The sequence below is a fragment of the Hydra vulgaris genome, chromosome 09, assembly GCF_038396675.1.
Source record: "Hydra vulgaris chromosome 09, alternate assembly HydraT2T_AEP".
Classification (NCBI taxonomy): Eukaryota; Metazoa; Cnidaria; class Hydrozoa; order Anthoathecata; family Hydridae; genus Hydra; species Hydra vulgaris.
Window position 1 is genome coordinate 11319820 of NC_088928.1, and position 22681 is coordinate 11342500.

Here is a 22681-nt window from a genome sequence, read left to right on the forward strand (position 1 = left end):
TTAAAAACTGTTATTAAATATGACAAATTGCTTATTTTATAAAACTTTGTAAATTTTTACTTATGAAAATTAGATACCCAATTGTAAATTTAAATAGTAAAAACAACCGGAACTTTATTTATTTTTAGAATTGCAAAGTACCCTCTTATCCTATTTATATATGAAAATTAATAATACGTGAAGGAACTACAGTAAAATATAAAATCATATAAACACCTTGTATTTGTCAATGATAGAAAATAGTTTTAAAACATGATATAAAAATACAAGCAATTTTATGGAGTTTATAGCAACAGCAACACAAAAAAATGTCTTTACAAACTAACAAGAAAATTTTGTTTAAAAATCATAGAAAATTTTTTTTTTTTAAACAAAACCAATAAAACTTTAAGTTTTTAAAAGTAAACCTAAATATAAATCGAAAAAATGCTTTGAAAAACGCATTAAAACTTTACATCAATTTGATAAAATTAAAACAGAATAAAAGTAAATATTTACATCAGAAATAATTGTATACATATATATATATATATATATATATATATATATATATATATATATATATATATATATATATATATATATATATATATATATATAGCCATCTACCTCACAAAAATATTTAGAATACAAAATTATCAGATAGAAAAAGAACAAAAAGAATGCCAGCTAAAAACATCGATATATTTTATTTGTGGATGAAAAATAATTTAGTATATATATATATATATATATATATATATATATATATATATATATATATATATATATATATATATATATATATATATATTAGTAATGCATTGATAATATTGACAATTAGTATATATATATATATTGCCCTTTTCGAAAAAATATTTTATTCTAAAATGGAATGATTAGATAAAAAATCAGTAAAAAACTTAAATTTATCGAAAGACTTTGTGTGAAATACGTTCATGTTCAAGTAAATGGTGTCGCATTCTGAATTTTTTGTTACATAAGGTACATGAATGAGGTCGCTCACCTGTGTGTAACATTACATGACCTTGGAGATGGTGTTTTTGACGAAATTTTTGACTGCAAAATTGACATTGAAAAGGTTTTATTCCCCTATGAATCATCATATGCCTCTCTAGAGCAGCACGTTTTTTAAAAGTTTGAAAACACTCAGCGCATTGAGGTCGTTGCTCCCCATTTTCATTTACAACATGAAGAGGAGCATTAACAGGTTTTGTTCCGTTTTTGGGTAAAGCTATACTTCGCTTACCCTCTCCATTTGATGCTTTAAAAACAGGAAATACTTGTGAGGAAGTTTTATCAGCTGACAGATGAGGAGGAGTAGAAGATAACTTTAAAAGTAAATGTGATGTAGGTTTTGAATTATCCGAATGAACATCTCTATCCTCATTTTTTTTAAGTGTATTATTTTCACTAATATAAGAATTTGGAGTACTATTTCTCAATAGATATTTAGTCCTGTCTTCACAAATATTAGGTTGATCAACAATAGAACTGCTGTCTAAGTCATAAGACATAGATGATGGTTGTAATTTGTTATTTAAATTTATTACTGTCATCCTAAGTGATGTTAAATCCTCAGTTTTTGTATGCACAGATTTCTCTATGTGATTAAATGTCTTTTCTGTAGAATGACACATCAAGCGTGGAAGCTGATCACATTTTTTAAGTGGATACTCATAAGACCATTTAAATTTGTCCGAAAATGATGGCAATGTAGCTTGACTCTGTGGCAATGCAGCTTTCTCACCATTTGCCTTAAAAAAATTTATAAAAAAAAGTAAAATAGGAGTAAAAGAAAAAAAAGTAATACAAAAATTAAATAATATGATGTAATATGAAAATGAAATAATAGCTAAATAATAAATATTGACAGTTTACTTGTTTCCCTATTATAGGCTCAGCATAGACATCTGAATCTCTTATAATCAAAACAGGATACTCATCAACAGGTCGACATTCTGGTATATCAACTACTAAGGCTTCATTCGAATAGTCTTTGTATGTTTGTTGACCATTTTCAGAACCGATAAATTTTTTTGGGTGGCTTTTTCTACGACCTGATGTAACATTATATTTATAACTTGGTAGGCTGCTTTTCGAGTTTATACTTTTATCCTGTGAAAAAATTTGCATTGAAACATCAAAAGATTAAAAAGAGACATTTAATTTAAAACCTAATATACCTTTTCTAAATTATCCCAAAATTCTTTTATAACACTTTCACATGCAACCAGGAGATCTTCTCTTTCCCATGTATCTCGCCAGGCAACTTTATAATATCTAACACCATCCTAGTAAAATCAGCACATTGTAAATGATATAAACATTACTATTACCTTTTAATATTAATTCAGATATCCTAATTAAAACTATGATATATTTAAAACAAGTTTTCAAAATAATAATTTAGGCTGATAATTATATTAAAAAAATTTAATAAAGAATTTCATTGTAACTTATAATAACCATGATATTAAAATGATTGTACAACTATTTTTATGTCTTTGAAAAATATTATCTTTTATGTTTTAAATCTTAAATTTTAGACAGTTTTAAAATGCTTAAAATGTATGTAAAGTCTTTCAATATAAGAATTTTAGAAAACAGCTCATTTATTTTACCATGTACACTTTAAAATTATAACATTATATGTTTTAATAGCAATTCTAGTCATTGAGGAAAAAAAAAGTAAAAAGTACAAGAACTCTACTCTATTTTAAAACGATTTTAAGTTACGTAATGGACTTTTGATACTCTCACTTCATAATCTTGCAGGGAAAAAAAATTACAACAAACTTTAAGAAAAAGATATAACTTTGTTTTAAAAGGTTCAAAAAATTATTATTTTCATCTGCACGATTATAAAATATACAAGTTGAATATTTTAGTTTAACGTTTAAAAAAAACTTTGAAAAGTATTACAAACAATATTGAATGTTAAACAATTCTATACTTTAGTATAAAAAATATTCATAAAGTAAATTACATCGAGTACCTTTCTAACACATGTATCAAGTACACATTCTACTCTATCTGCGATGCTTTTATTTTCTATCCTTCCAAACTTTTCAACTACATCTCCGAAACCCATCGCACGGGTATGAAAACTCACGGGAAGTATTGGTATTACTTTAAACGTTTGTATTTATATGTCGTAAGAACTACTCGCAGTCCGAAAAAACGTTGTAAAACTAATAAAAAGAGGGCGGGCAGTTTATCTTACAATCTGATTATTTTAAGTATTAATTAATGCGAGATCTCACATCAACCTAAAAAACTGACAATATTATGTTTTTTTATGTCACTAAAAATAATAGTAAAATTTAAAATTTACAACCTCTCATCTTTATTATTAATAGTTACGCAATGAGTTAACAACTTATGACAGTAAAACTAATTATCTAACTTATTAAGACGTAATAATAATAGGTTTTCTTCATTAATTTTAAAACTGAATTTTATAACTAAATACAATTAAAATAAAAACTAATTTTCTTAAAAAAATATTCAAGATTTAGCATCATTTTTTATTCTCGATCAAACACTGATAAATTTAACAAAAGTGCAACAGAAAAATAAAGCTAAATGAAAAACTTTGTTTACTCAAAAACTCATTTTTGATAGTTAATTATAAAAGCTCATTCATATAATAAAGTTTATTTTTTTTGGCAAACCCTTGCTAACGTGAGAATTTGCATTCCGCAATTGCATTAAGTACACGTGGAAGACTGAGACCGATACTTGAGATAATTTCTTTGGTTAGCGACTCTCTATGTAAACATTTATGCTTTAATACGTTTATGCTTTAATACGTTTTGTATCCTAAAGTTGTTTTACTATAAAGTTTTACTAATTATTTAAAAATGTCACGTAACTATAATTGTTCATTCGCATAAATTTGTAAATTTTATTAAAAATTCTATAAAATAGGGATTAAAAAGAAAATACGCATTGAGAGTCTTGTATATATTGTATAAATACGTCTTGAGAGAAAAGAAAACAAGATTTTTTATAGATATTTAAAAAAAAAGTCACTCCTTAAGAACAAATAACGCATGAATACGCGCAAACAACACAGCTACATCTGAGTATATGATGGTATCGATTTACATACCGTAAAAATCAAAATGTTTTTAAAAAATAAACGTTATGGAAAAAAAAATGACGACGGAAAATTTCCTATTTTAATGTCTTTTAACCAAAACTTTCACACATTACCAAAATTTTATAATAATTAATGATGATGTCACTCTCATTGACTCTCGATATTTCAAAGTAATATCAAAAACCAACACGGAGATCGATAATTTAAAAGTATTGCCGTGACATTCAATTACAAGAAATCCTCTCACTTTGCGATAGATTAGTAAACAGGAAATGAGTTATAACAAAACAGTCGTTGACGCTCACAATAAATCAAGTAAAAAATGTTACGTAACAAAAGGTATTTTAAAACTTATTTTTTTTTTACTCGTTGAATAAAAAAGAAATTCCCAAACTTTAGTTGAGTTTCAGATATTAAAAAAAAGAGTTTCAGGAAGCACGCAGCATTTGAAGTTTTTCTCACTAGCCTTTTGGATGTTGCCGCAATTCTGAGAGTTTATTTAAATTTAAAACTAATATTACTTAATATTTTGTAAACAAAAGAGATTTAATTCTTTTGTTAATTAAAACAGAAAAAATGTTTAAGCTTTAACAAAAGGTTTAACACACCCATTTTAGTAGTTATCGAGATCTCTCAATAGTTTTAAAATTACAGTAATAAAGTTCCCATCTCCGTAGTTATCGAGTTAGGAGATCAAACCAATTTTCACATTTTATAACGCAATAACTCTCTTTAAAAGTAATATCGCAAACCAACGATAATACTAATAATATTAACTTATAACATATCCGATAATGTACAACTATTACTAAAAAATTATAAACGAGATTTGATCAAATATTTTTAAAACTCGATTTTGTTGCGCAAATGGGCGCCAATGAAAAATAATTTATAAAGGAGTATTTGTATTTATTTGGTTAGAATGGTATTTATTTAAACAAATACAAAAAAACACAACTTTGTTATCTGTCAGTAAAATTAAAATATTTCCACTTCATTTGAATAGGCTTCCTGTGTTACCTAATAAGAATCAATCATGTATCACCTAGTAAGAATCAATACTGCTGTTGGAATAAGATCTAATTCCCGTAAGGTTTTCGTCATATCGTCAGAACAAAATACTTTCCGTGGAAACGATGTCGATAAACTAAATGGTAAGCTTCCATCAGTTCGATTTAAGGAAATAAAGTCGCGGACAACACTCAACGTTTCGTCAGCACCAAAGGTCGATTTTATCGTAACTCCATTCGTTAAACGAAACTAAAAAAGAAGTAATAAATAAAAATTACAAAAGTAATGCTGTCGATGGGGAAAAGAAAAAAAAATGGATTAAAGAAATGATCGTAACAAAAATAAACAAAATTAACTGCCAAAACATGCTGTGTTATTATTTTTAGGAGAATGCTAAAACAAAAAACTATTTTTTTTTATAACGAGGTATCCCACTACGTTCCTGGTAGTACTTCAATTGTTTTTCTTCACGCAGTAGCCTTGTTCGCAAAGTTTCCGGAGTTGTAAGGTTAATAAAAAAAATATATATATAATAACAAGTGGCCTCCTTAACTATAGTGACCCTACCGACCTTAAATGCAGTGACCCCTTCGGCCTTAACTGTAATCACCTTTTTGGCCTTTGGCCAGAGAGCTTCTTATATTTTTGAAAAAAATAATAATTAAGCTAAGGAAAAAGTGTATTCTTATGTAAAATTAAATTTCAAGGCAGGTTTGCTATAGACCACTTTTTGTCTAGAAACGTCTTGATACCCAAATTTTCTCATTTATACATTATTAAATTAAATTTGTATAAAATAAATATAACCCGTTTGCATATTTTGAAACCCTAACAGGCTCAGAATAGGCAAAAATATGAGCAATCTGATTCGCTGATGTTGAAAGAGAGGCAAGTGCGTCTTTGTTGAAAAATATAATTAAAATCAAAACAAACAGGTTTTCGAAATAAATTTCAAAGTAAAGTTAATCAATACACGTCTTGATTTTATTGTTACTATCAACACAGGAAATTCAATTTATTTTATTACTCTTCAGAGTATTTAAAAGGTATCAAAATCTACTTGTACAAGAGAATTTTCACTAGTAAAAATCTCAAAATTTCAATAAAATTTATCTTGGTGATGGAGATTTTATCTATTGTTAATTTAAAGAAATGGAAGAAAATGTATGTGTTGAAGTAAATTCAAAACGATCTACAAATTTGTTTCTCGTAAAATATGTCCTTAGTCTTTAAGCATACTCAAATACAAAGTTTATATACAGTTGTAGGAGACTACTTGTGAAGTACTTTTGCATACAAAGATTATATGCAGCTTTACCAGATTACTGGTCAAGAACTTTATTCATAAATTGATTTATATGTTTATTATAACGACTTGAACATTAGAGTTTTTAAATTAAAAGCAAGAAAAAGTATAGAAGTCAAATAAGTTTACCAAATAAAAAGTGGATTATGGCATCAAAAAAATGCAATTGGTTGTGACATTTTTTTATCGTAATAATTGAAAAAAAAGATTTCAAAAAACTAAGCTAAGTGGTTAAAATTAATCGTTTTAATGAAAAAAAAGTAATGAAGAAAAGACAATAAAATAAGATATGATTTTGAAAATCATGGATGCTTAGAATTGGGAAGTTTTGTAAAAGTATAAGTACTATATTGTACAAAATTGGATAGAAAAAACATACTATTTTTGTATTATTATTTGGTTTTTTATGCAATTACTCGATTTCACTTATTAATCAATACGTTTTTTGACATTTGTTTTGATTTAGACATACGCACAAAAGCCTCTCTTTCAAAATCAGCAAATCAGATTGCGCATATCTCTGCCTATTTTGAGCCTGTATAGGGTTTCAAAATATTCAACCTGTTTATATGTAGTAGACTCTCATAAAGAGCGCAGTGCCAAATCAATTTTGAAACAGATTTTGACTTTGCTCTCCACCGTTTAAAACTTTATAAGTTGTAGTTGCTTTATTCAACTTGTTATTTAATTGAGTCATTCATAAATTATGTCAAAAGCTTAGACTAGACATTCATCCATCACTAAAATTTCAGAGTTTATTAAACCTGGAATGGATTTAATTTCTAGTGAGCTGTCTACAAACAGAGCAGTTATTCAAAAAGGAATTTTATTGAAAGAACAAAAGTATATACACCAAAACAAATATTCTAACAAAGATCTTGCTAGCAATCTAGCTCCATTTGCTTTTGCTCAATGGAGAAAAGCAAGTATTAAGATTTAACAGTCAGTTATTATTAGGGAGAAATTGCTATCGATTTCTCCCCAATAATAATCGATAAAAAAGTCTGGCATGCAAATGGGACATGTCAGAAGTTTTGGTAATTGAAAAGTCTGACATACAAATGGGACATGCTGATAAGATTGAGACAATAAAATATATAAAAAATCAAAAGATAAAAGTCATTGACAAAGAAGATTACCAGAAATTAATTAAAAAACTACAGGATGAGCAATCGTTTTTCAGTTGTTTATATATATATGTATGTATGTATGTATGTATGTATGTATGTATGTATGTATGTATGTATGTATGTATGTATGTATGTATGTATGTATGTATGTATGTATGTATGTATGTGTGTATGTATGTATGTATGTATGTATGTATGTATGTATGTATGAATGTATGTATGTATGTATGTATGTATATATACCCAGTATGTATAAATATATACACAGAAATAGACATATAGAATTAGACAAAGAATATCAAGGAAATACTTCTCTTTGCTCTCTATTCAACAAAAACTACTGATCCAGTTAATGTTTACTTTACTTTAAAACAAGATAATGAAATCAAATTGTTGGTTGAAAGGCTTCTAAAAGAAAAGTTAGGCATCTATGCTTTCCCTGTAACAAGATTTTTAGATAAGTCATGAAAAAATACAGTTATGACTAGCATAAGGAGATTACATATATTATTGTTTTATTGAGCAGTAAAATGCCTGGATGATGAGTTAATAAAAATTAACATAAACTAGTTTTATTTTATAGGTTTGGGATTTATTATCAAAGAGCAATACATTACTATGAGTTTATAACCTAGCAGTCGATATCTTGGTCATTTTACCTCGGATGCACCTATTCATCCAGAAGAGCCAGTTAAAAAGATTGCTGAAGGTGTTTATTTGTTGCTGAAACAACATAATCTTACTAAATAATGTTTAGTACTTGGAGCAAATAGTACATCAATTAACACCGGCTGGAAAGTTGGTGCTATAGTGAATCTTGAAAAGCTATATTCCAGAAACAATAATAAAAAATGTCAACAGATCAAAAACAATCCAAAGCTATGTAAAGCAGTTAAGACTGGTGTGCTGCCACCTAATTTAAAAGAAATTTGATGTGGCCCTCTAAGTCATGCCGGATGGCTCACTACTGGCATGAGAATAGTCTTTATGTGGACAAGGAAACATGACTTAACTGAGCAGAATTTGAAAAATCTGGAGTTACTTGTCTTATTCTGTTTATAATTTTACTCTAAACTTTTTTTTGATATAAAAGTAAAAGACAAACTTGAAAATGCTCCCTATCACATTCTTTTTCAATTGAAAATTTTCAAAAATCAATCTGATAGGGTAAAAGAAATTGTGACTCCCTATATCCAGTTAAGAGCTTGGTATGCAAACCATGAAAGTATTTTAATCTCTTTGTTATCCATTAATGCAGAAGACCGCAATCAATTGCTTTGAAACAAAGGGTTAATGATATCCTTGGAGATATGCGAATTTGACCAGGAAAAACATTTAAACTGAACTTTGCAGCAACTGCCTTTTTAAGAGCTAATTTAATGGGAAAATGAAGAAGTACAAGAGCCTGTTTTTATTTGCTTGCTTACTAAAGATAAATTGTTATTGCTCAGATTGGCACCTTTAATAACTCCTTCTTTCAAAATTTATACCCAAAGTACTGAATATGCTGTAAAACAAGTGACAGTAGCATCTATGTCGGTAATTGGACAAGATGCAAGAGATAGGTATATTAGAGCTAGAGCTCAACAGAGAGAGTTGCTACCTGTGTTTAAAACAAAGAAAAAAATTTTACTAAGCTTTTAATTTTAATAGACCTAATTATTGCTTTTTAAAAGATTTTTAATAGTGGGATAAACCACCTGCTTTTTGTTAAAACTGCATCACTAACACTACCTCTTACTAATTTCTAAAACAAGAAGAGAAAGCCTGAAGAAGTAGAAAGTCTAAAGAACTTTATAAAAAATATATTTAACGCTTCCCCTGAAAAGTGCAAAATCTGCACTGCAAATAGGATCTATGCAAAATAATAACTATGAAACAAGTATCAAACAAATTTGCAGTTGTCTAAAAATATTATTTGCATTTAATTTTTTGTCAAATACAATGAAGGGCATATTCATTTTAAAATGAGATATTTAATTTTTTTCAATTTCTAAAAGTGAAAACATGGGTATTAAATTAAAATTTAATTTAACATAAGAATAAACCATTTCCTAAGCTTTTCGAGTGAAAAAAAAATTCTCACTGTACTCTATTGGGATGGTAGATGGTATATAGAAAAGTTTTTTTAGTCAAAATATTATGTTAATCTTAAATGTTAAGTTATTTTTGGGGAAAATTAAAAATAAAAAGTTACAGATCACTTTGTTATTAACAAATTTATTAGTTATATTATAATTTTTATGCTATAATATAAAAAAGAAATAATTTTTTTTTTAATTTTCAGTTTTTAAGTCTCCTCTTTAATTCAAACCTGTTGAAAAACTCAAACTTTTAATAATTCTAACAAAACTCTACATTTTCCTCAAAACTCTTTCTCTTTAACATTTCCCTCAAATTTTTTGATGAAACTTACGAAAAAACTCTATAATACAAACTTTTACTCTTTTGATTGAAAAATGCATCATAACTATTTTAGTTATTTATTGATTTTTTATAATTTATGTAAACATATTTACACATTTTGCTGTTCTGTTTCTGATATTTAAAAAAATAAGATTAGTAGCCATTTTCCGTCTTTGAATGACCAACAACTGACCTTTTTTAAAATAAACTCCACACTTGTAAACACGCTTGTCTGATTTCATTAGTACATTGAGTTTTTCTTTTACCTCTAGAGTATTTCTTTCAAAATATTCCTTCCTTTTTCTTTATGATGAATTGGTAAAGGAACTTGAAAAAAAGCAAAATATCCCAAAGAAATTTCAAAGGCAGATAAAGAACAGCATAAATTCAAAAAAGGAGAAAGCCATCAACAGTTTACACTTTTACGAAACGTTTTACCAAAAGTAAACACATTTACAAAACAAGCAATTGCAAAAAGAAACAAAAGACTATTAAAAACTATTATAGAAATACAGTTTTTGAAAATATTTTTGTTTTACATTTTATGCATAATATTGACTGCACCTGATGAAGATTTTGTTTATTGTTTTATTTACTTGTTTTATTGATCCTTCTTTACAAGTGAACACAATAAGTTTAAATAAAATTACCTCTGAGTGGAAACTGAAACTTTAATGAAAACTCATGTTTCTGAACTAGACTAATTTTTAACTATAATAAGATTAGTTTAGTTTGGAAACTATTGGGTTGCCCGATAAGTTCTTGCCTTTTTTCTAAATTTGATATAACTTTATTTTTTAACATAAAATAACAACAATTTAATCAGTAATGTATTCTCCGTTGTTTGTTATGACTTGCTCCCAACGTTCAAGTTTTTCGATTCCTCTTCGGTAGAAATCGCCCGGCCTCGATTCGAAAAATTCTTCTAACCACGCCCGTAATTCGACGTTATTATTGAATGAAACGCCTCGCAAAGCGTTTGAAAGAGATCGGAAGAGGTGGAAATCCGATGGCGCTAAGTCTGGATAGTATGGAGGATGTGGCAGCACTTCCCAACCAAGCATTTTAATTGCTTCCTTGGTCATAATGGCAATGTGGGGACGGGCATTGTCGTGTTGCAGAAGAACGCCATATTGCCTATCAGGTCGTTTTTGCTGGATGGCGTTGTTTAATCGTTGCATCTGTAGAACATAAAGTTCCGCATTGACTGTTTGGTTGCAATCAAGCAATTCCCAGTAAATAATGCCTTCCGAGTCCAACCATACACACAACATTATCTTCCGTGGATGAAGAGCTTGCTTAGCTCACAGGGTCGCTTGTTGTTTTGGGCTTAACCATTCTTTGCGCTGCTTCATGTTGATGTAGAGACACCATTTTTCGTCACCAGTGACAATGCGATAAAGAAATCTTTGCTTATGTCCATGAGTTGAGAGATGACGAGCAAGCAAACTGGCAGCAATGTTGGATCGTTGATTTTTACTGTTTTCACTTAATATGTGCGGCACCCAAGCTCCGAGTTTTTGAATCTTTCCCATTGAGTGGAGATGTTCTGCTACTGTTGATTTATTGAATCCTATACGCTCTGCCAATTCTCTGGTTGTTTGATGTGCATCTTCGTACAGAAGTTGATTTAAACGCTCTTCATCAAACTCACTTGGTCGCCCGGAACGAGATGCATCCTTGAGGTCGAAATTGCCATTTTTGAACTTCGCAAACCAATATCGAGCAGTTCTTTCAGCTCTGGCATCGTTTTCGTATATAGCACAAATCTCTCTAGCAGCTTCTGTGGCTTTGGCACTTTGGTTAAACGCAAAAAGAAGGTGGTGTCGAAAATGCTCGTTTTTGTCGACTTGACACTCCATTTAAATGCTCTGAAAATTAACAAAAATGAATCAAAACAAAAGAACCAAATAGACTTTCTTGTAGAGCGAAAAATTCTCTTTCGAATAACACAAAACATTATACTAAAAAATTTCATTTCATTTGCAAATTTTTTAATTTAAAAAAACGGCAAGAACTTATTGGACAACCCAATACTTATTGAAAAAGAAACTTTTCAACGATATTTGATAAAAAATTATGAGAAATGCATCTACAAGTCAATTAAGTTAATGCAAACATCAATAGCAATAAAGTGCATAATTTCTTTGATTTTTCTGAATAAATTAGCATAAATCTGAATAAATTAGCATGACTTGTAGCTTGATGCCTATTATTTGACACTCAACATGTTCCCATAAAAAATAAATGACATTTTTACTCAAATAACTCAATTGGTTGGAATATCAACTTCAAAACACAAATTTTACTCTTTTTGAAGAATTCTTGAACCAATTTACCTGTGTGTTTAGGCTTGTTATCCTGATGGTATATCCATCCTCAAGTCATTTTATCCTTTGCATGAGGCAACACAATGCTCTTACATACATCCAAAAAGCATTACATTTCCTCCTGCATATCTTACAATAAGCAGATGAGATTTAGGATCATATTTTGTACCTATTGGATGTCAAACAAACTTGATTCCATCTGATCAAAACTGCATAAACTTGTTTTCATCATTAAAAAGATTCTTTGACCAATTTTGACTACACCATTTTAGATGCAGTGATGCTAATTTTCCTTTAACATTTCCGTTTTTTAAGGAAAACAATGGCTTTTAGAATAAGTCTTCAAAACACATTTGCATGATGTAAATAAAATATTGTAGTAGAAATATTATAATTTGTTCCATAAAAACATTTCATTTTTCATTTAAATCAATAGCTGTCAAATGAGGTTTTCTGTTGATTAGTGTCGCAAGTTTTTTATCCTGACAATATGTTGTTTTGTGTGGTTTTCCGGATTGCTTTCGATTCTTTGTAGATCCAGAAGTTTATATCTTTTCTTTATTTAGCTATTAAAAAGCATACTAGCTTCATAAAAATCTGCTGTCTTACAAAACAAATTTCCAATTAAACTGATCTTGCTATCAATGTTTTCATTGGAGTTTTATACATTTCTTATACTTCGTGACCTTAATCACTTATAAATGAAACTTTTTAATTATTTCAACAGAGTATTTGTTCACAACATCAATAAACTAGCAATTTTTTGGAAAAAATGTGAAAAGCTTCAGCATGTCCGTAAATTTTTGATCTCATTAATCTTAAAATCAATTAAAGTACATTAATTAAATAATCAATGTTTGTTCAAAACATAACAGTAAACATGAAAGCCTTTAAATTGGTACATGATATGTTGGATTTAGTAAAGCAAGTGCTGAAACACACACAGAGAGTTGAACTCATGTAATTTGAATCTTAAAAGGGTCTCAAAATATGTTTGAATTGTAGGAATTCAATCCTAGTTATATGAGATATATCTATAGTATAATAATATAATATAATATAGATTATAAGAGTTTAAACTACAAAAGTTCAACTGTATGTATAAATAAAAGAAATCCACACACACACTAGTAAGAAACTGGGAATGATATTTGATGGGGAGAGAGGGGGGGGGGGGTTAATAAACCATAGCTGGGGCCGGTGTTATAGCTGGAGGTGCCTAAATCTTGACAAACCCTATAAATGAAATAAATATTTCATTTTGGATTGAAATTCACTTCAGAAAAAGAACAAAACCTAAATTATAATGAAAAAAGCAAAAAATCCCATAATAAAAATCTTTTGTCTCAGTCTATGTATGTTTTTCTGTTGTCCATTGAAAAATTATTTACTATTTGTAGACTCAGAGCGCCTACTCATAATTCATCTCATCATTCATCAATCATATCACATTAAAACGTGTGTAAAGAAATAATAAAAAATAATAAACTAAATAAAATGAAAGAAACAAAACAACAAATACAAAACAATAAAAAATAAACTAACTTGAATAGCACAAACATTACACTCCTTTTTCTCAAGTAGAACAACAGGTGATTGAATGGAATTATTTTTCAAAGGTAAAGATGTCTAAATAAATTTAATTTCATAATAATATATAAAATACTGCATTGACTATAAAATACTACATTGACTATATAGCTAGCTGCTACAAGGGAGTGCTGCTACATCGACAGTCTAATAGCCTGCGGCTACAAGGAATTGCCCTTACATCGACTGAGGGTTTGGTTGGGGCAGGCAGTCTATCAAATAATAAAAAAAAACTTAAAAAAAAAAAGTTTTTAAACTTTTTTCGGTCTTTAAAACAATTTTTTTTAAAAGAAACTGACCTAAAAATGGAAAAATTTAAAATGACCGAGCAAAGGTATATTTATTGGATTTGAGCTGCTTTGACAGTGGAACAAACTGTTTTGTAATTTGTTGGTAGTGAAAATTAATTTAATTATGACATCTTTACAATATTTTTTAATGATTTTATTCAATCTAGTTTGTTTTTACTTATTATTTTTATGCTATTTACAGTATCATAATTTGTATTATAATTTTATTGGTTTGTACCAATTCTATTTGTCTGTTAATATTTCTCTATAATGTCTTCAAATTTTGATTTTATATTCCAGAGTTTTAAATTGTAATTATATCTTTTGAAAATGTAGTATGTAAACTATGAAACATATCAAGATTGAAAAATACCGTGTTTTTCTAAAAAATACATTTTGTACTTGTCAAAAATGTGTAAAAAAATTCTGTAAAAACTATGCAATTCAAAAAATATTTACAATTTTGATCTGTTTTGTTTCTCAAAAAGTGCATTTTATACAAAATTATAAAATAAATATTATAATGTTCAAGTAATAGAAAAAAGTTACTTACATAATTTTAAGTAATTTTTTTCAAACTACTTAAGTAACTTAAGTATTTTTAAGTAATTGTAGTTATTTTTTCAAACAATGAAAAATTACATCTAATATTACATTTTTGTGTGATGTAGTACTATATAGGTATAACAAATCATAACCTAACTAAACTTTCCAGATAAAACGCTGAAAACTTAAAATTTCTATCAATTTATTATTACTCCAAAGATGTTTTTAAATTTGTAAAAAAAAAAATAAGTCTAGAGCGCTAAGGCATCTTTCTGTAATAATTGATGTTGCTGATAAAAACTTTAGAGTACAGAGCAATTTTTTAAGCAGTTTTGAACGGTCATTTGATCCATCAAACTCAGCCATTGCTTTTTTGATGCAATTTAAGTAAGCCTTGTTTTTTATTAAATTGGAGTTTTGAGCAAGAAATAGTGAAGTTCTTCAGTTTTCAGTTAATCTTTTTTCGTTAAGATTCTTTAGTTTCAACATTGATGGCTTTACATTCAACTGTTGATGTTTTAGAGTTTTTAAGATCATAAGAAAGACGTAAATACATATCCCCTGCTATAATTTCTTATAATTTATGACTTTTTTTTTTTTTGGGTGGTCTAAACTATAATCTTTTTTCGGAGAATATGGTAAAACAAAATCAAGAAATAAACAAAATTTAAACTAAAAAAGTTATACTTTAATTTTAGGGTTCAAAATTGAAAATTGGGCAACTTTTATACATATTTTTATAAAATATCAGTTTTCTCTGGATTTAATTCGGAAAAAAAAATTACTTGATTTTACTTAAGTAATAAAAATTTACTTAAGTACTTGATTTGTTTAAACAATTACTTAAGTACTTAAGTTACTTGAAACAGCCCTAATTATAATACAACGCTGTAAATTGATAAACTGTAATTTAAAATGAAATCAAATTAGCAAGATAAAAAAAGTTCAAATAGCTCTAAACCTTTTTTTATTTTTTATTTTTGTATAACAAGGTGAAAAAGAAAAGCAGAAAATATCTTTTTCCAAAATGCATGGTAATGTTATCTGATGGTATTTAAATAACAATCTATAAAAAATTTTTTTTACAAGAACCACAAAATAAAAAATTTAAAAACAAAACTTTATACTACTTGTTAAAATGCAATTAAAAAATCTTGTTTTATAAAAGAGAAAACTTATTTCATTAATAGGGTAAATTTTAAAAGAACTTTATCAGCTTAAACCAGCAGTTCGCAACGTGGGATCATGAACTCAACGCATGTTTTTAAAGTGTAAAATATAAATGTAAAATATAAGTGTAAACTAAATAAGATATTTAGTAGTCGAAAAAACGTAATAGCTACAAAAACAAACTTATTAATTTTATTGTTGAGGTTGCCACAACTTGGCAAATATCATCAAGGGGTTGTGGCATCGGAACCACTGGCTTAAACAGAAAACAAAGTCTTGAAAAAATTTAAAAAAATTAAATTATTTTGATTAAAATTAAAAATTCAACTAAATTATATTTTCATTTTATAGCTTTATTCTTTAATATACTTCAAATCACTTACTTTTAATCAAACCCTTTAATACAGTGATTCATACTGTATGCTCATTGAGAACAATCATGTAGAATATTGCATATGAAATCAAGATCATTTTTAGAAGCATATCTGATTGTCATCACTTAGTTTTAGTAAAAAGCATAATGCAATGTAGTGAATAGACTAAGACTTTATATGACAAAAAAAGTTCTGCATAGTTGTACATAGAATAAGATTATTGGCCTAATGATGACATAAAATACTTTAATGATGACAAAAAAAATATGTTGTAATAAGTCCTAATGATGAAATAAAATACTCTGTTACCAAGATGTTTGCCAAGGTCAAGATCACTTTCTGCAAATCAATGTGCAACATCATCCTTAATGACAAGAAATCCGAGAGAATTATTAATAAACAGTAAATGCTTCTGGAAATGCAGAAAAAATTCAATGTTAAAGTTGACTCATGCTTTTTAAAGAAAACAGAAATATCATATAATTGATATGGTTGTGTGGCAAGGTTGGAAAAAACATTAACTCTTTCTGAAAAAGACCATAACTTATGGGTTTTTTCAAAAATAAATAAATAAACATGGTTTTTTTGGTTTAAACTCCTTTTTCTTTAATTAAGGTGTGTTTAATCAACTTTTTCGATTAAATAAAAGCATTAGGCATTTCAGCTGAGTAAATTATATCTTCTATCAGTATTACTGATATAATCAGTAATACTGATCAATACATCAATCAATCATTATTTAGTGTTCTGTATCAATCATTATTTAATCTTTAACCATTATTTAATGTCTTGTCATTATCAATCAATCATTATTTGTTCAATCATTTAATGTTCTGTGTATAAAAACAAGCTTTGCTGCTTTTACTACTCCCATCTTGTTTATTAGCTTGGTTTAAGCCACATAAACTTGAGGGTCTACAGAGGCCACCCGCCTAAATAGTCTAGCATAGAATTTTTTCTAAAAATTAAAGTTGTTATTTTTTGATGATAATTTGCAATAATTTTACTGAATTTCTATTTTATTTCTTCTTCATTTAGGAGTAGTATTTGTTTTTTTAGCAATGTAAATGCAAACAATTTTCAAAAAATATTTCTATTTCATCTTAGTGGGTTTTTTTGTAATTAATTTTTATATTTATTTAATAAATTAGTTACTTATCAAATATATGAAAATTTAAAAATACTAAAACATAATCCATTGTCTTAATAAAACAACAATAAAAGAATATTGTTATGCAATATAATGTTGTTTTATAAAAAAGGATTGTACCTCTACCTATCATTATAAAAGATTATTCTTCTTGTTGAATAAAAATGTCATCGAATATGAAAACTTTGACAAGCACTATAATAACAAGAGGGAGAACAAAAAATTGTTAAAAAAGACTTATGTAATTTTTGATGAATAAGTTGAATACTTGTAAAGTTAAGATTTCTGTTTTTCAAAGCTACATTGCATTTATTTTGCTTTGTTTTTTTACTCTCAAGTGAACTTGTTAAACTTGAGCATTGTTTTTGCAATTTATGCACATTATTTATGCACATTATTTGCCTTATTTTGAAACTTGGAATCTAATACAGATGAGTTATATGGGACAGTTATCGCTGTTTGATTTCATTTCTTGATTTTTTACAATAAAATGTTATATAATAATCAAGTAAATTTTTTTTTAGCACATGCTAAGTTATATTTTTTGATTTAAAAAAGAAACAGTCTTAAACTTAAAGTTTGAAATTTTTTTTTAAGCTTTTAAAGATTTTTTTCATTCATGTTGAAATTATATCATGTGAGGAGTTTTTAAAGAATAACTAAATAAAAAACATCAACCTATTCAACATTTTTTACCAAATATTTATATTATGCGCAGGCTTTATTTTGCCCATGTAAACAGACTTAAACAGGTGTGGAGACAGGCACAGGCTATATGCCATTTCTGCAGAAGCCTGTATATATATGCAACCCTACGAATTAGGAAAAATGAGGTCGTCCGAACTCAAAACCTTTAAGGTCCGTAGTTAGGTCAGCTTTGCTGAATGCCGACCCTAAATTTGAGGGTTATATATATGCATTTATATATATGTGTGTGTGTGTGTAAAAATATATATATATATATGTATATATATATATGCATATATGTATATATAAATGTGTATATATACATATATATATACATAAATATATATATATATATATATATACATATATGTATATGTATATATATATATATATATATATATATATATATATATATATATATATATATATATATATATATATATATATATAAATATATATATATATATATATATATATTAGGGTGTCCCATTCGCCCCCTATATGCTAAAAAAGATCTGTTCATATTCTTAAAACTTTCTATTGGTTCTCACAAGAACCTTATTAAATTTGATTGGATTTAGGGGGAGCACAAGACCCTTGAACACTTATCGGGTCCCTAATAATATTAAAAAAAAGTTTTTCAAAAGTATGTTGGGTTTCAAAAGAAGCGAAATTATATAAAAATTTAAAAAATAATAATCATTTTAGTAAAAAATTATTATTTTAGAGTTTATTGCAAAAAAAAAAAGACCTTTTTCAACTAATAATGAAAAAAGTGTATTTTTAATTATAATTCCAAAAAAAAATATGTATGTATATATACATTATATCACATTGACCTGTTATCGCATTTAAAAAACAAATAATTCAAATTCATTCAATCAATATGAATCAGAGACTTGCAGGCAATTTTCCTTAAATTTTTCTGCTGATATTTTTAAATGGCATTTATGAATTTGATTATAAGTTGATAAACCATAAGAGCTTTCACAAGATACTTTCACAAGCATTTACAAGAGACACATGCGGTTACCATGCTCAACCACACATATGTTTTCAACAACTTTTTGATGATTTGTGGATTATAAATGTGCTGAAAAAACCAAACTAAACTAAAAAAAAAAATCGTTAAATTTTTTTTTCATTTACAAAGTCTCTAATACAATAAATACTAAATTTAGTTGATTTATCTAAATTTATCTCAATGAAAATACGAACTTTAGAAATCTGAGAATAAAAGACCTTAACGTCAGACAATTCCTTACAGCATTAATTTCTTGTAACAATAAAACAGAACAGAGTAAAACTGAGCACAAGTATGGGTTAGAAACATGGCACACAATAATGATTAAAGGTAAAAATTTGATAGCAGATAATATTGCAACAAGGAAACTGATTTATACAGATATAAAAACCATTAAGTAAAATGAAATAAAATGAGAATACGAAAGAAATAAAAATAAAAAGAAAGAAAAATAAATAAGTAATTATTTCTTTTTATTACTTAGAATGTGAGAGAAAGATACGTTTTTCACAATTTTAATTGCAAAAAATGAATGAAAGTTTAATACTTTGCATAGGTAGTTTTTAAATAAGGTTTTTGCTAAACGATCTTTTACAATAACTAATAATTTATAGATATAGACACGGTTTTTAAAGTGGGGGGCACACTACCTCATTTTGAATAAAATTTCTCGCTTTCTTATAAAAATTGTCAATTTCTTTAAAAAAAGAAAGACGGTCCACACAAAAAAAAAGTAGGAGAGGTGTGTTCCCTCAAAAACGAGAGGGGGTGCGCTCCCTCTTGTTTCTGAGGCGAGCAATCTACCACTGCGCCACAGCTGCTAAAAACAAAGAAATATTGCATTGTTTTAGGGGGTTTTAATTATTTTTTAGCCTTTTTTAAACATCTAAATTCTGTTCAAATGAAGTTTTCAATCAATTATGTCAGAAAAATTATTTGATCATCTACTTTTAACTATTTTGAACGCTGATAACATTTTTCATTTGTCACAAACAAAAAAATCATAACAGAAATTAAAATGAATCACAGCAAAAATGTATTGCCTAAATTATTTTTTATTTTTAAGTTTAAATTTTTTTTTCTTACTACTTTTGATGGACTCGGTGCCGCATACCTGATCTTGAACCCAGTTTTTACTACTGGGTACCCAGCATATACTGGTTCCAACACACCTCTATTTAGCAAACCTATATTCATGGCAAATAAGTAAAATGATACATAAGTATATGCCCAAGCCAAGCATGTGACTGCTAAGATCCAAAAATGAAACAGCTAAGATTCAGAAATGAAACAGCTAAGATCCAAAAATGAAACAGTAAAATTTAAAGAATGAAAAATTACTTTGAAAACCTATTTGTAGAATATTTATAATGGAGAATATTTGTAAATAATGAATATTTATATTTATAATGAATAATATTTGTAAAGGATAGATGGAAACAATCTGGTAATAATGATGGTTTTTTTAAATTAATATTTGTAAAGAATAGATTAAAACAATTTGGTGGTCATGATGATGTTTTTTTATTAATATTTGTAAAGAATAGATTGAAACAATTTGGTGGTAATGATGGGTTTTTTTTTTTGATTAAGAATTTTTGATTATTTTATGTTTATCTTATTTAATTTATGATTACTTTATTTATATTTTAATAATTAGAGACCATTTATCAATCATAGATAATGTATGACATCATAAGCTATGCAATTGTCTCAGTCCTGCTAATAAACATAAAGTCGTATCTTATGGCTCCTTATGCAGCCTTAACAATGCACACCAAAAGCACTCACAGGAAAATTTTCCATCGGCAACATAGCCCAGGTAATATTCTGGTATTTTAGATGTTAATGGTATCAGGTTCTCTCAGAACTACTAAATAGTTTGGGAAACCTTACTACTAATTCAACTTAAAACCATTAAACTGAGTCTTAGTGCTGTTCTCTCATTAGGAGATAACGAGAAGAGTTGCATAGCCAGTACCTTTGGAGACACAAGCAAAATCCCATGTGTAGAGTCAAGAAGATTCAGCATTCATCATCCTAGGAAGAAAATAATGTAACACATGTTTACACCTATGTCAGATTCTTAGATGATGCATGGATTTAAACCTGGTCAAAAAAATTTGTCTGCTTTCCTTTTAAATCTTTACCAAAAAGACCTTCTACAAGATAGTAACCAGATGCAGTAAGCATATGCCCAGAATGAACATTTTTATTGAAACAACATCTTCAGCCTTAATTCAACCAAGTGCCTCAAGGCAGGGTGTATTTTAAGTCAGAGTTAACTTCTTCTAGTCTTTGCCTTGAAAAACAACCTTTACAAGGCAGTAGGGCACAGGCAGGTTATGTAGGATTACATATTACCAGTACCAGTGTAAATTGCACAGTGATGTTTTTGTAGTTATGCCTCTAACAAAAATACAAAAACATGTACAAAACTTAAAGGCCTTAAATATAATGGGAATATAACTTCAAAGACACTAAAAAAAAAAAAAAAAGTAAAATTAAATATTTACATATAGCTTAATTAAATGTGAAACTTTAAGTATTATAACTTCTCATGTGATCTGACACTTGTTTTTAATATGGACAGTCAAATATTAAAAAATATAAAAATGTCAAATATTTTTTGCCCACCTTTAATAGTTTATGGACCTCATTTTTCCCAAATATGAGGGCTGAACAAGTTTTGTTTAGGAAAACTTTAATTCATATTTGAGTATTCAAGATATAATAAAACTTGTTTTTATTACAGAATATGCCAAGAAACTAAAAGGTAGGTAAGAATTATATAAAATAGGTAAGAAAATAAAAGTGGGAGGATGAGTAACATTAACTCTACTAGCTTAGCAGAATGTTGTCAAAAATGTTATGGAGGAAGACATAATACAGAAAAAAAATGAAAAAGGTAATTGTACCTGGATGAAAATGTTTTTATAGACACATCCACAGATTTTAATTTGTAAGCATTAGGCTGATTCAATTCAAAGGGACTGCAAAGATTAATCAGGCTAAGGTTCAAAAGTTTTAACATCTCTTAGAATCAGCATTGTGATGGAGTGTGAAATATCTTAACTGGTAATATGTTGCTGCTTTGATGTGTTGCTGTTTTAATATGTTGCTGGGCAAATGTAAGCAACTGTGGCGCATATGTGAAATACAGAATATCAGGAAGAAGAAAAAAAAAATTAAAATGTATTTATTACATATTCAATGCTGAATGGATTTAAAATTTTCAAAACCACATTTTTTAAAAATAAATGAGCTGATGATAAATAAACAAGTTAAGATTGTTGACAAAATCTTTTTGGCTAAAAAGTTAAAGGATTTCATTGACAAATTTTATTTTATTCAACCATGATTCAGAAAATTTTACTTTTTTTGATCTTATCCTTTATATTTTTGAAAAAATTTTTTATTCTATTTAACCATATGGTTCAAATAATTTTTACTGAATTTTTCCTTTGTTTGATATCATCTTTTATATTTTTGAAACAAAAATTTTATTATATTTAATCATATGGTTCAGAAAATTTTTACTGAGTTACTTGTTGTTCAG

At 27.5% G+C, this 22681-nt stretch overlaps 2 protein-coding genes across 3 annotated transcripts in view; both read right to left on the reverse strand.

Moving 5' to 3' along the window:
- Nucleotides 1-787: 787 nt before the first annotated feature.
- Nucleotides 788-3237, reverse strand: LOC100208647 (zinc finger protein 470). Its single transcript, XM_065804718.1, has 4 exons — nt 2999-3237; nt 2187-2294; nt 1882-2118; nt 788-1757 (listed from the first exon to the last, which is right to left on the reverse strand). The coding sequence occupies exons 1-4, from the start codon at nt 3092-3094 to the stop codon at nt 909-911; spliced, it is 1290 nt and encodes a 429-aa protein (XP_065660790.1). The 5' UTR covers nt 3095-3237; the 3' UTR covers nt 788-908.
- A 1759-nt stretch (nt 3238-4996) lies between these two features.
- LOC136084557 (UBX domain-containing protein 1-B-like) overlaps nt 4997-22681 on the reverse strand; it is a 46587-nt gene continuing 28902 nt past the window's right edge. For both annotated transcript variants that reach the window (XM_065804719.1, XM_065804720.1), the window contains 2 exons: nt 13837-13920; nt 4997-5368 (listed from right to left, as the gene is read on the reverse strand). In XM_065804719.1, coding sequence (XP_065660791.1) covers nt 5150-5368; nt 13837-13920 — 303 coding nt within the window. In that variant the 3' untranslated portion in view covers nt 4997-5149. The remainder of the gene's footprint in view (nt 5369-13836; nt 13921-22681) is intronic.